Raw genomic sequence first — 15,526 nt, 5'->3', positions numbered from 1 at the left:
CAAACTTAATGATTAGTTATAGTGAAAGAGTGAAGCCATTAATGCAATTTGATTTCATTGTTAAAAGAACGCCTAACAACTTGCGGCTTGCTGGTGTTATGCTGCACCCAAGAGTAGACAGAGAAAGTAAAGAAAAATAAGAAGGAACAACCACAGGAAACAAACAGTGAAAGCAACAGTGCAGAGCAAAACCAGGAGCAAGACAATCTAAAAACATATACAATCTTATGGAGTGCTGCAAGTAGAAGAACAAAATAGGCAGAGACAGAAAGCAGAAGGACACTCACACAAAACGGGAAGCAGTACTTGGTCCATGCTCCAGGGATGGGGAAAAGCACAGACAGAAAGTGAAGCCAGTAAGCCCTGACCAAATAGAAGCCAGCAAATAAGACTGACAATGACGCCAACAAATGGTAAGCAAAGGGTGGGCTCTAAGCCCCCTGTATGTAAACAAAATGCCTCTCAAGTGACAGTGAATGCACTGTCTCTTGCAAGCTCTAAAACTGGCTCCTTCAACTCTCACACCCTGCTATCAACCCTGAGACTGGTTCCATCTGCCAAATCTTTGAGGTTCGTGACTGACCAAATTCTTAGGACATCACATTGAGAAACCTATCAAAACGGCCTCTTTCCTAGGATTCCTACTAAATAACCTGAAACCATATATATATCCCTGAGAATTACTAGAGTACAAAGCCTATACATCCCTGAGAATTACTACAAAGCAAGCTCTAGTCCGTCTCACCTTGATAGGGCCCAACACTGCACTCTCAGGCCTCACAAAAAACACAATAGCACCTCCCCCTCCCCCCAAAGCCATTCTAAATGCAGTAGCTCGCCATTTCAAAGATCAGCTCACATAATCCCAATTCTAATTGATTTATATGGACTTGATTTCAATTGAAGCTTGAAGCCTGAATTAACTTTAAAATCACCAGCATTCAATCAAAGCACTACATCTAGGTCTATCTAGAATTAAAAAATGCTATATACTTCAACCAATATAGAAAAAAAAAGTGATTTGACGTTTGTCACAAACTACAAAATGAGTGCGCTACTCTACGTAGGTGTCGAGCACAATGCAAAAATGCTATTAAGGGACCTCGAGGCTTGGGCTGAATTTTAAGAAAATCTAATGCCAGTGACCCATTTGGGATTTAGAGTGAATAGTAATACATTCACCAACATCCTTGCATAATCTATGCTACCCCAAGAGACAATGAATGTCAAAAAATGCTCCTTCATTGACTATCATATGGCTTTTGATGTAATAGATTACAGCATACTTTGGTCAAATTTGGCAATAGGGCCATCCAGTCCTTATACTGTAACACATGGATCTAACAGACATATAATCACCACATTTCATGACAAACAGATGACTAAAGCAGGGGTATGTGCTGGCACCACTGCTATTCAATCTCTGTATAGTATATTTACCAGACGCCATCAGAGTGAAGAGAAGCCACCCACCCCAGTTAGCCACTCTTTCTGTTCCGAATGTCAAATACGCTGATATCACAATTTTAGGTTACACAGAGAGGCCTACAAAAGTCTCTAGCAGCCCACACAATTTTCTTTTTTTAAACCACATTGTCAATGCAGGCAAGTCAGTTTTTGATTTTGGGGCGATAAACGGTGCGAAATGAAAAGCTGGAAAATTGGTGATACTTTAATTGAGAAATACATAAAATATTACTTACTATGGGGATTTTGCTTGTTTACTATGACTTCCCAAATGAACATTGGGATTATCTGAAAACTAAATCTGCTTCCCGGTCTATAAGCCACCTCCCCAACAACCTGGAACCTGCATCGGTCAATCCTCTACTTAACAGTGATAAACGTAAAGTTGCTTCCATTGATCGACAGACTTGCCAGGGAAGTTGGGTCCCTAGATAGATCAATCACACCGCAACTTATTCGGGCAAATATTTCAGCTACCTAACTCTACTTGCCAATACCAAATGAGGCTTTAATTCATATCTACAGCAGCCACTGCTGAAACTCATGACCCACTTTCTGGCTACCTGTTTCGTGATACGGCAAGGAACAAACATTCAGAGCCACTGTTTGGCCTACACTCTCAACAAGCTATGCCAGATATTTATCTTGGCCAAACTGTCTGAATAATGCACCCCACACACTGCACCTTGACGCACTGTGGTAGACACCAACTTCCCAAGGTTAATTTGAACAGCTGGCCAAACAAAATGCCAAGAGCCGTATCCTTTGCACAGGACATTGAGAATTTGAATATAAAAACACAAAAAATACTCAGCTTATATTGTGCGGGCTTCTCTGAAAAGACGTTGCCGAATGTATCATACCTGCTCTATGGCTCAAACAGAAGGACAATATTTCACATATTTTTATGCTCCTACCAATGTGGTTTAGACACGCATTGACAGGGTACAAAGACTGCCCTAACTGTTGCAGTCGTTGTTGCTAGAAGTTTGAAACATTTATTTGTATTGCATGTCTTTGCTTAACACTTTTAGCAGAACTAAGAAATGTCCATAGGCCACTTTTTTATCAACAAGCATTTGCAATGCAATAGGTCTCGAATTTAAGCAAGTTTAAGCTATTGGCACTGTAAATGACAATGCCTATTTTTGTTTTTTAAAACATAAATAAAAGGCATTGTTATTTACAATGCCAATAGCTTAAACTTGAGTAAATGTGAGACCTATTGCATTGCAAATGCTTGCTTAGGTTTAATACTGAGCGCGGTGCCGCTTCAAGGACACCGTGCTCAGTTTCTTTTTTTTTTTTACTTTAATACTGAGCGCTGTGTCTTTAAATCGGGCGCCATGCTCAGTGTTAAAGTTAAAAAAAAAAAAAAAAGAAACTGAGCGCAGTGTCCTTGAAGCTCACCGCGCTCATTATGAAAGTAAACAAAAACATTCAAAAATAAACAGAGCGCAGTGTCCTAGAAGTGGACGCCGTGCTCAACATAAAAGTTAAATATAAATAAACTAAGCGCGGTGTCCGTAAAGCGGGCGCCGGGCTCAGGATACAAATACAATAAAATAGCATCCGCCATTGTCCCTAGAAGTGCCCATAAACAAAATAGTGCTGACCCCGTATATAAAGCCGACTGTGTACGGAGCCAAGTAAAAGGTCCAGTCGTCATGGGTGGTAACAAATGGTGACAAGGCGGTAACAAGGAGGGACTTACAAGCCTCATAATGAATCGGAAGCCAGCATTTACCAAGGACAATGACACCAGCCAATGAAAAGTATAGGCAGAGAGTGGGCAAGGCTTCCACAGCATACTCTACTACAGCATGCCTCACAGAGCGAGCAGCGCATGCGCTCGGCCTTAAAAGATCTTTTGTCGGGCGATGATCCCAAATGACAGCAAATCTAGTTAACTTCATGGACATGGCCTTCGCACACTTGGAGGTCAAATAGCTTGGCAAAAATCAATAATCTGCCCTTGGTATGCTTTTTTACTCATGACTGTTCAAAGTGCTTTACTTATTAACTGTATGTGGTATGTTTTATTGGTTTTGAACAATAATACTAAACAGTAATGTATTGAGATGAAAAAAACGTATAGCTTAAATTCATTTTAGAAAAAAGGTAAACTTAAAATTAAAGGTCTGCACATCAGAAGGTGAGAGGAGCACCAAACGAAAATCAAGTCGATTACCGTTTATCTAAAAACAAAAAAAACACAAAGACAATGAAGCAGGCATTCATTCTTATGTCAGGCTCCAAGAATGTGAAACCAACCTCCAGAGAAACTAAGACTGAAACCTGATCTGCTTCCAATCCGAAAGACCTTAAAACAACAATTTAATTTTACACCTAGCCATTTAGATGTTGTCATTTTGTTACTCTCTTACTTGCAAAGCCCTCTGTTGTGGCTAGGTCTGTGCTATAAATAAATCGATCAACCAATCTATAATTAAATAGCAGTAAATACATTTGTAATGTACAAATGACAAATACTTCGCCCAGGGCATTGCAAATTTCAAGGTGGTGTTAAAAATAAATAGATAAATCTAACTGGTCAAGTATAAATCCACAAGAGCATGTGAAACATAATTTTAAAAAAATGCAAAGAATAGGTCTTTATAATGCCCAAAGGGAAACTCATGGGGCACGTCAGTGGCATGCGTGGTAAGTTGGTCCCAGTGCGACCGCAGGTGGAGGTAAGGATGTTCTCGACACTCTGACGTGGCACTCTTTGGGAGAATGCACACATGATAGAAATAATCCATCGTGTTCTATCCGGATGTATAAAATTTACAACAAAGATGGAGGAAAGTTATTTCAGAAATATACTCATAACTTCCCTTAAATTCACAACCTTATCAACGGAAACCTTTGAAAAAAGAACAACTATCTTAGAGGCGTGATTTTTTTTTTTTTAATATCAATTCATAGTCCACTCTGCTCAAGTGTATTTTTATACGCTCAAATCCCATCTTTGAAAAGCTATCTTTGATCTGACTTCTTTGACGGTTTGTTTTTAAACATGCCCGCTAGGCTGCTTTTGACTGCACACTGCAGTATGCTCATTGTAAGGCACCCACTGCTAGGCGATTGGCAGAACATTTTATTTCAAGAGCACCTGAAAACCTTGCAAGCAGAGCATACACTTTGCTTGAAAAATCAATACAGGAAACTTATTCAACTAAATCTCTCCTAAGAAATACGTGGGTACTAACGTTCTTGGTTAACAAATGACTTTTTACCGTTAGAGTAATCCAACCACCCTCTTGTAATATAAATCATTGTGCTCCTTAAAATTTACTCAAACTCTCACCTTTCTTACAGTCTAGAGACAACAAAGCATGACAAGAGCTAGAAAAGTGAGGGTATACTATTAATATGTATTTTACCTCATACTGGGTGATGATACCGTTCGGCTCCAGTGGTTCTTTCCAGTTCAGAAAAATTTTGTCCTCGAATGGAGTCCCTTTCAAAGAGCTTGTTGGCACAAGGCCTGGTACTGCAAAACAAATCGGTTGCATTAAGCCGGTGGAGTTTGAGTTCTAAGCTTTAGCTTTTACAAAAGAAACGTTTGCACAAAATGCTTACCAGACATATCAACAAACCTACCAAAGGACTACCACAATGTAACAAAGGACTCAATTTTACCACAATTACGAGTAGAGAAAAAAAATCATAACAGCGGTCCACTAAATATTGGTAGTGCGCAAACAGCAGCAGCTCCTCCGTTATGGCAGAAGAGTGTCGCCCCACTGCTCTCTGAGCAGTCCAGAAAGGAAGAATAAAAGAATAACACAATGTTATTACCATTTTATTTTTCAGTACTGAGCCAGGGCGGAACAGGGCTGTACTATCCTGACTGACAGCAGCAGCCAGAAAGTAAGCAGAGTGGTGGGCACCATAAGTGAGCATGACGGTTTGGCCAGCAGTCTTAGGACGGCCAAACCGTTATGAGCACTTAGCATTTCTCCATTCGGGTAAGTTGCACAGGCAGGTGGAGAACAGTCCCAGGCACGGTCTGAGCAGCAAACCAGGCGGCTCAGACCAATCACGCTGTTATGACCAGCATGACAGCAGCGTCGAGATTGGCTTAGGTGAGACTGGGAGCCTGTGTGCTGCCGGGACTTAGTTACAGAAGAAGATGGAAGAAAGGTGGAGGCCGTACACAGGTAAGTGATCTTTTCTTTATCCTTTTCAACCCCCTTCTAGCCCCTCAACTGACCCGATGCCCCACAACTTGGGGGGGGGGGGGGAGGCATAAGCATCAAAGGGGGCGACATAACTGACACAGGGAGGGGAGGGGGGTGTAACCAACACAGGGGGAGGCGTAACCAACACAGGGGGAGGCGTAACCAACACAGGGGGAGGCGTAACCAACACAGGGGGAGGCGTAACCAACACAGGGGGGGCGGTACCTACCGGGGGGGGCGGTACCAACCCGGGGGGGGGGCGTAACCAACAGGGGGGGGACGTAACCAACACGGGGGGGGGCAGGCGTAACCAACACAGGGGGCGGGCGTAACCAACACAGGGGGGGGGCGTAACCAACACAGGGGGGGGGCGTAACCAACACAGGGGGGGTCGTAACCAACACGGGGGGGGTCGTAACCAACACGGGGGGGGTCGTAACCAACACGGGGGGGTCGTAACCAACACGGGGGGGTCGTAACCAACACGGGGGGGGTGTAAGCAACACAGGGGGGGGGCGTAACCACCACAGGGGGGGCGTAACCACCACAGGGGGGGGGCGTAACCAACACGGGGGCGTAACCAACACAGGGGGGGCGTAACCAACACGGGGGGGCGTAACCAACACGGGGGCGCGTAACCAACACAGGGGGGGGCGCGTAACCAACACAGGGAGGGGGGGCGCGTAACCAACACAGGGGGGGGGCGCGTAACCAACACAGGGGGGGCGCGTAACCAACACGGGGGGGCGCGTAACCAACACGGGGGGGCGCGTAACCAACACAGGGGGGCGCATAACCAACACAGGGGGGGCGCGTAGGCAACGCGGGGGCGCGTAGGCAACACGGGGGCGCGTAGGCAACACGGGGGCGCGTAGGCAACACGGGGGCGCGTAGGCAACACGGGGGCGCGTAAGCAGCAACACGGGGGCGCGTAAGCAGCAACACGGGGGCGCGTAAGCAGCAACACGGGGGCGCGTAAGCAGCAACACGGGGGCGCGTAAGCAGCAACACGGGGGCGCGTAAGCAGCAACACAGGGGGCGCGTCAGCAACACAGGGGGCGCGTCAGCAACACAGGGGGCGCGTCAGCAACACAGGGGGCGCGTCAGCAACACAGGGGGCGCGTCAGCAACACAGGGGGCGCGTCAGCAACACAGGGGGCGCGTCAGCAACACAGGGGGCGCGTCAGCAACACAGGGGGCGCGTCAGCAACACAGGGGGCGCGTCAGCAACACAGGGGGCGCGTCAGCAACACAGGGGGCGCGTCAGCAACACAGGGGGCGCGTCAGCAACACAGGGGGCGCGTCAGCAACACAGGGGGCGCGTCAGCAACACAGGGGGCGCGTCAGCAACACAGGGGGCGCGTCAGCAACACAGGGGGCGCGTCAGCAACACAGGGGGCGCGTCAGCAACACAGGGGGCGCGTCAGCAACATACTCTGACTTCTGCCTCTTCAGCTTTGACGTTCTGTAGGTGGGCAGCCGGTGTCTTTGGGATTCGAAAATCCTTCAGTGAGGCGTCGAAGTCCTTTTTAGGTCTCGCTGAGTCAGCGCGCATGCGCTGCTCGGAGAGACATTTTGTATGTGATATTTCAAAGTGCTGCTGGCTGGCCTAGCGCTTGCGTGCACGTGAGCGTGCACGCGCGCAGCCGCCATGTGCAGCCGCCATGTATCTTTCCTCCACGCAATCACTTTCACTTCTTCACTTTCGCGTGCCCGCACACAACTCCCGGTCGCAGCCACACGTCTTGCTTGTCACTTTCACTTCTTTACTTTGTGCGCGCATACAACTCCCGGTCGCGGCTGCACGTCTTGCTTAGGAGTCTCTTCCACATTGAACATGCGTGTTTGCAAAGCCACCTTTAATTACCATTTCTAACCAAATACTCAAAATAAGGGCTTACTTTCCTATGCGTCGCAAATCTAACAACTTTTCAAGCTCTATAGAATTATTTATAAACTTCATATTGTTGCAAGCATAAGAGATCATTGGACGGATTATTATGTTTACCAAATTCAGCTTTAACTATAACCTAAATTTACGTTTCAATATTCCCATTTTATCTTTAAAACGATGGGGCACCAAGTTTCCTCTTCCACTTTATTCCTAACTATAAACACGTCACACTAGTGTTTGCCCATTTATAGGCTTACAGCAGCCTTATCGATTTTGGGGTGATAATCATCTCTTCTGCATTATCTCAATTGGCTCACTACCCAGAAACGAAACCACACTTTTTCATGAAGTCCGAAGTGGGAACTCTCTTCTGCCTTAGGGTAATACTTATTAAGGGCCAACTCAATTTAACCTGCAGGGTTTTATACTTTACATTTCAAGTCTTCTGTACACTTGCTGCACATTATTTCCCGTTCTCACTACTCTGTCTCTAGAGTTTGCAGAGTTCTGTTGCTTCCCTTTGTTTCCTTTCTTTTTAAAGAGTTTGATATCAGTAGTCCAAATGAACATGCTGGAAGAGATTGCCAAATTTCATTAATGAAAAACATAATCTAAAGAAATTGAACGGTAAGTAAATACGTACGTTGATTTGGTAGTTTTTCAAAGTCTGATGTAGTCTTGCTTGTCTCTACTTCTGACTCTGTTCTCTGTCTTTCGATGATCCCGAACATCAGATGTCACTGTAAAAACTACCTCAGTAGCACCAGCCATGTGACATTTAAGAATTATGGAATTACGCACACACTGCACCGCTTTTGCCATAAACGGTTTACAAACGTAAGCCCTCCTTATTTGAAGAATTACATGTTTATCAAGTCGTGATAGGTACTATAGAATAACCACTGGTGGTTTGGCTCACATTAGTGCAGTAAGTAAGTAAGTAATAGTTTATTAGCATAGTTAATTAAAACCATTGCAATTCATCCTTAAAAAAAAAAACACTAATGTGTACACAATACATTATTCATCACTTACGTAAAATTACATTCACGTAGTAACTGTATTTATAATTCTTTTCAAAAGTTCATAAGATTTAATATGTTGATAAAGTTAAAATAGTAAACGTATTGTTCTAAATGTCCTCTGTGGTTTATGGCAAGGGGACAAATTCCAGTATTTACTCTTCTTCCACCTTCCATAATTGGTACAATATAAATAGGGATCTGCTTAATTTAAGAGCCTCTAAACATGACGGTAGGTCAATTTTCTGCATCTTTGTTTCTACCTCCTTCAAAAACGTCACCAGGCTACAGTTCAACTGCGGGTCACTAGGTGTAAAACAGGCAAGAACTGCCTGTCTTCGTGAGCGTATTCCACCAGTGGTTGAAGTGGTATTTCAGAACCCGTTTCCTTTCCTCCAACAGCTTCACGCAGGAGCACAACAAATGTTCCATGTCTTCAGACGCCTTGCCACACAGCCGACAGAGGGGACCCCCATTAACCCTCAGCCACTGCGGGAAGTGGCGTGTGCATGGTAACACGCCTAGTCTGTATTTGAGGAACTTCAATTTTATATAATGCGAGTAGCCAAGGTCAAGGTAACTCTGGTGGCCTTGTTTGGAGTAGGAGTTTAAGATGATCCACCCATGTGACCTCTTTGCAACACACGCTTTATCCTCAATCCATGAAAGATGTTTTATTGTTCTCTTTACTATTCTTTTGATCGTGTGATTGGTAGGGGTATTCCACAGCTCCTGTAAGCCTAGATTCACTAGGCTGCTTTTCAAGTATTTGGCAGCTGGCGATGCCGGATACCGTTCTAATTCTGACCATAAGTAGCTGTTTAGGGTTCCTTTATTTGCCTTACGGACCTTATCCCAAGTCATTATGTATGCACCTTGTCTTGCAAAAGACTGCTTCTGTCCTCAAATTCCAGCCTGAGTTGGGCCGGAGAGGTTTGATTTGGCAAGCTGAATATGGTTCTGTATGCTGATGCCACAGTTCTATCTAGGGTCGCCGCATCCCTACCTCTCTGTACTTCGCTCCCATAAGTAATTGTGGGCAGCAGTTTAGCTCTTATAACTTGTGCCAGGGGCAAGAGAGAGGGACTGGTGAGCTTACCGTTTAATTTTTTTAACGAAATAGGTATCGCAATGCCTTTTCCTCTAATGCTTGCTTTCTGAATGGTAAATTGGCCACCATTGTCAATTTTGACTCCCAGGTACTTGTACACTGTTGTGTATTCAATACGATTGTTATTTCAGAACGAGCCATAGCTGGATTTCCCTTTTTTATTAATTGACATACTTTGTGTCTTCTGTAGATTTATCGTCAGTTGATTATCATCCGAATACAATCGAGTTGCATCTAGAAGGTTTTGTAGCCATATTGTTGTTTGACTAATTAACACTATGTCATCCGCATATAGTAATGATGGTAATGTTTGGCCTCCTAGTTTCGGTGAATGGGAATTACAGGTATTTAAAATCGGAGTTAAATCACCTAAGAACAGATTAAAAAGGGTTGGAGCCAAGACACATCCCTGTTTTGAGCCCTTGTTGGTTGGGATGCGTCTGGACAGATGAGATCCATCACCCAACATCACCTGTATCCAGGTGTCACTATGTAGGTTGATAAGTAAATTTAGCAAGGGCCTCGGGATCCCCCACTTGTTCAGTTTAGACCACAGGAGATTTCGATTGATGTAATCAAACGCTGCCTTATAATAAATAAAGCACAGATGGATTGGCATTTTGGTAGTTTTGGCTTTGTCGATTAACAGGCCCATTGTCAAGATGTTCGTTGTTGTCCCAACATTTTTAGCAAAACCTGTTTGATTTACAGGGATTAAGGAGTTTTCTGTAGCCCAGAGCTGTAATTCTTCCAAGAGGATCCCGGCAAAGTACTTGGCCTCATTATCCATAAGGGCAATCAGTCTGTAGTTACTTGGTTGTGATTTATCCCCCGATTTGAGTATAGGAGAGATAATTGAGCCTTTCCAGGAGGCAGGTAATATATTGAACTGTATTATTTCATTGAACAATGGCTCTAGTGCTCCAGCCCATTCCCTATCACTCTGTTTGTAAAGGATGGGAGGTATACCGTTCGGGCCTGGTGCCCCTTCCCTTCTTCCCTTTTTAATTTGTCGCATGATTATCTTTTGTAAGTTTATCTCTCTTGTGTTCATGATTGTATTGCCACATGCTTGTTTATGGGAAGTTTCACACAGTGTTGTTAGTTTATTGCCCTCATTTCCTATCTCAAAGTCAGAGGCCTTTTGTTGTGTAAAATGACCTTTAAGATACTTTGACCATGCAGCTTCGCTAATATTAGAGGATACTCCATCATGCACAGGATTTTAAAAGGAATTGATTGATTTCCAGAATTTCGCACCATCGTTTTGTTTTATGTCAGCCTGTAGTTTTACCCATAAGCTGTCCTCCATTTCTTTATTTGCTTTCCACTTTGTTTGTTTTAAAGAAGCCTTCAGTTTCCGTAAGCGGTCTTGTTTCACCGTGTCGCATGGAGAGTGCCTAAGTTGACGCATTATTTGGTAGATACATTTCTTTATACGTTTTATCTTCACTTGATGTTCCTTTGTAAGCGAGGTCATATTTTTATCTATCCGTCTTAATTCAAGTTTCGGTGTTGTGGAGTAGCCTGCCATTATTTTGGTAAAACACTCCCATTTCTCAACTTCGCTTGTCCCAATTCTTCCCTCAAAATGCAGTATCGCCATGTCAAGCAAGCTTCCCTCATTTACTGCCGAATATTTAATCCTTTTATAGTTGACAGTATAAACTGAGTCAATAGGGACCAAAGACTGCTCAAATTTGGGCTTGCAGATATTCAATGTGATTTACTGGGGGCAATGATCACTATCAATTTTTTGCCCTATTTTGAAGGAGGTCACATGGTGAAAGAGATAGTGACATAAACGTGTAATACAAGGTTTTGCTAACCCTTGATGAATGAAACATGCATGCTGGTGGAGTATCTTCAATGAATCTTCCATTTAGTACTCTAATATTAAAGGACTCAAGGTTCTCTAATGCCGGTTTATCAAATTTAGTGTATATTGATGTTTCTGAGAGCGCTTGGTGTGGTATATTCCAGGCTATATCTTTAAGGTGATTTTCATCGTCTGATGTGTTCCCCATCAGGTTTAGATTAAAGTCACCAGTAAGCACGACATCCATATTCGATGTTTTAATTGTAGTTTTCTCTAGGTGACTACATAGTTCATTTATTACCTTTATTTTCCTTTTTGGGTGAACATAGGCGTTAATTAGGGTTAGATTTGTGCCCCTCTTGCCATGTTCCGAAATGAGAAGATTTAGTATCAACAGGTTAGGATTGGGTGGTCCAAGTTCCTTGATCTCGTGGGCACTTGCCACCAAAACATAGGTCGCAAGGCCCCCTTGGAGGTGGCCATATTTTGCAGCTCTCACCGCGCTTGTGTAGAAACGTAAAAAACCAAGCAGGTGCGGAGGTTCTTCTTGCCAGGTCTCTTGAAAGGTCATGATGTCAAAGGATCTTATATAGCTAACAAATTCTTGATCGCTCATTTTAGATGCAAGGCCATTGACATTCCATGAGCAAATTCTATAGTTAGTGGCCATTCGATGTAGGGAGATCCATAGTTGGTCATTTTGCTCGATTATTAATTGTTCTGGAAATCCATCTCAGGTCAAGTAGACCTGTTGATGTGCCATCTAAGGTATGTCCTGTGGATTCCTGGTCCTCCCTGATTCTTCCTCCAGTGTTCCCTATTGCACCTCGGAGTACTGCCGTTCCAGATCTAATACCGCAATTCTGTACTCCATCTCTTCCTGCGGGGATTAATAGATGGGGGTATTTTGGTTTTATATAAGGGGCGATTAAAATTCCCCAGTTTTTGAAGGTTTGGCTCTCGGCCAGTATGTTCTGTGCAACTAAAGAAGTAGTCCATGTTGCCTTTGTTTTTTCCACCTTCGAGCCTGCTACTGCAGTGAATTCGATGGAGACTAGATCCAAGGTAGTCACGCTAGCCAGAGATGGAATATGAGATAAGAGTCTTAAGATGTTCCCTCTGTTCAGTATGTCGTGACTTCCTTTCGAAATGTACTCCAGGGTGAGCCATACAATATTTGCTGTTGTATTTCTAATATCTTCCGGCTTCCTATTGTTTGTAATTTCGGCAGATCCTCCATGTCCTGGTCCGGTTGCTTGCATTTCTTTAGGTAGAGCTTGATATAAGGAAGATTCCACTCCGATACTCCCTTTGTCGTGTGTTATCTGTTGTCCTCCTATGGTTGTTGTTTGGTTCCAGTCCCTTTGTCTGAGGACTGGTAGTTCAGCTCCCCCACCACTTGTACGTTCATTCATATCTATTCTTGGAATCACTCTTGATTGTGTAGATATTGATGTTTGTCTACTTTGTGCCGATATGTGCACATCTAACTCTTCCGTAACTCTCCCCGTTTTATTGGATGGGGGATGCTGGGCTATTTCGCTCCCAGGCATTACTCCACTCTTTTCATTAGGAGTCCTTACAGAGTTTGCGATCAGACCGCCTTGCTTGCTATGAACTAGATTTTTTTTTTTTTCTTAGTTCCGATCTTGGTGAAGAGGGTCTATTTGTTTCTTCTTGATGAGGAACTTCTCTTCCTTCCCTCTTGTCAGTCTCCTTAATAGTCACTGTGTCTTCGTCGTCGGTTTGGGTGTTATTTGGGCCATCTTGGTTGGACAGCGGCGATGACCCAAAGAGGTAGCTGAATCCCGCTCTATCCAGCTTTATTTTTTGGTTCCTGCCTTTGCGTTTGTTTGCCCTCCTTTGCTTTGCATTTAGATGATTGTAAACCTTCTCAATTTGTACATCTACAGGCAGTCCATTATCCACTGTTCTTGTCTCCTTGGCCTCTCCTTTCTGATTCTTGTGGATCTGTTTCTCCGATACCACAGTGTGGACATTTTCAGTAATTACAAGAGATGCCATGGTTTTTATTTTGTCTTTTTTATTGATGGTGCGGCATTCTTGGGGACGCTTGTCTATTTGTCCGTTGTGCCAGTGACTTTCTTTTCCTTGCGATACTGGTTTTATTAATGTACATAGATCGCTCAGCATCGATGGAAGTGTGGCCAGTTTGTCAATTATCGGGCCGCATCCGCAGCCCTGATACTTGCTTTGAGCTTGATCCTGTTTATTTTGTAATAATGTATTTAATGTACCCAGTTTCCCATCAATCGAAACCACAAAGACCGCCAGTGTGTCTAAGAGGGTCAGTTGGGTATCCATCTTATCTGACTGGTAGTGCAATGCTTCTACCAATAATTGAACTGTTATTAGCAGACTCTGCCATGCTGTGTCCTGGGTAGCATTTTTTTGTGTTTCCTCCTTACTGTCCGTTTTTATTATTTCATAACAAATTTCCATTGTTTTTCCTCCCTCATATGGGTCCTGTTTGTATTCACACATTTTGTCGTTTGATTTAGAGTTGAACCCGCTCCCGCTTTTCTCTTCGGTATAAGCAGCCAAGAGACCTTCCCAGTCCTCCGTACCAAGGTCTGAGACGGTTTCTATTTCTTCTACTTTCCCAGCTAAGTTAAGTCCGTCCATTCCAAGGTCTAAAACCAATTCTGTTCCTTCTAATTTCTTAGCTATATTTGGATCCAAGGTTGGACCCAGAGTTCGATCTTTGGTTCCTCCTTCTCTGATGGGTGACTCTAGCCTGGAGTTTAATATTACGTCAGTTAGAATTGGGGTTATTGTTTTTTCCTGTGTTTCCCCCTTCCATTCATGATTGGGGTTAGTATACCTCAGCAAGGGTTTTTCATGCGGGCTTTTTTGGCTGTGAATTTTCGGTGTCATAGCTATTGCACAGTTGCCAAATCTGTTCTTATTTTTTCCTGGTTCGTTAACACTAGTCCAGTCCAAGCTGGTTACGAGGTTGTCCTTGTTTCTTTTTTGAGCGTTGTCAACCCTTTTGTTTGCTTCACATTGTCTGTGAATTTGGATGACCTCGTCTTCTCCTTTTTGTATATTATTTGTGGTTTCAAAGGTCATCCATATTTTGTTGGATTGCGGGGTTGAAGTTACTTGTAAAGAGCTGTTAACTGTTCTGCTGTTGTCTCTTTTGTCACTTTTTTGGTCTGAACTTTCACCTTTGTGAGTTGAAGTCCACTCTTTTGTGGTTAATGATGGTTGTTTTGATTGAAAAGGTTGAAGAGGTGATTGGAGTCCTGATATTTCTTTCGTATTTGATAGTAGGGCGTCCCCCACATTTTTTATGAAGCAAAATTTTGTAAAAATTTTCGGTTGATGTGAGTATTGCCTTATTTTAGTTTTATTGCTAGTTTCCAATTTTAATGATTGCCCACTCTTGACTAATGCAGAGGAAAAGAGGAAATTCTGTCTGCTGGTTTTTCTATTTCAATTAGAGTACTATTTTTCAAGCTTAGTTGGTCATTTTCTTGTGGTATTTCATCCCTTACATCCTCCGTCATATTCGTTTTTCTTTTGTGTTTTTTTTTTTTACTCTTGTTTGGCTGTTACATTGCCACGAGTGCGACCTGACCTCATAGCGCCCCCCTTTTTTTAAAATATAATTCCTGTCTTTTATAGTTCCTGTATTTCCGTTCTTCTCCACACAGGCAATAAGTTAAGGCTTGATGGTTTATGACACGATCTAAGACTGCTCCCACGATCGTGCCGCCCCCTCAGCCTTCTGTACGCTTCTCTAGCGCTCCTGAAGTTGTTTTTGGTATTAAATTTCCAATTAGTTTGAAGGTTTGACCATTTTCGCAGTTTTTTAATTCACACTTTCCTGTAATTTATTAACACCTCCCGTGATTTGTCAGTAATAAAACTCTTTTTTTCCCCGTTTGGCAGTTGCTCAATAGCTCAATGCTTTACAATTATTGCTCAATTATAGCTCCTACCCCCCTGTACCCTGTGCTTTACAGGGGCGACCTTTTCCCCACCTCTCCGCCACAC

General features: G+C 43.4%; 1 protein-coding gene across 15 annotated transcripts in view; it reads right to left on the bottom strand.

Annotated features, from left to right (window-relative positions):
- Window positions 1–15,526, bottom strand: part of PTPRK (protein tyrosine phosphatase receptor type K) — a 1,135,739-nt gene that overhangs the window by 298,752 nt on the left and 821,461 nt on the right. For all 15 annotated transcript variants that reach the window (XM_085611847.1, XM_085611842.1, XM_085611846.1 and 12 more), the window contains one exon: window positions 4,857–4,966. In XM_085611847.1, coding sequence (XP_085467973.1) covers window positions 4,857–4,966 — 110 coding nt within the window. The remainder of the gene's footprint in view (window positions 1–4,856; window positions 4,967–15,526) is intronic.

This window comes from Triturus cristatus, chromosome 6 (genome assembly GCF_964204655.1).
Source record: "Triturus cristatus chromosome 6, aTriCri1.1, whole genome shotgun sequence".
Classification (NCBI taxonomy): Eukaryota; Metazoa; Chordata; class Amphibia; order Caudata; family Salamandridae; genus Triturus; species Triturus cristatus.
This window is presented reverse-complemented; position numbering and strand designations above follow the sequence as displayed.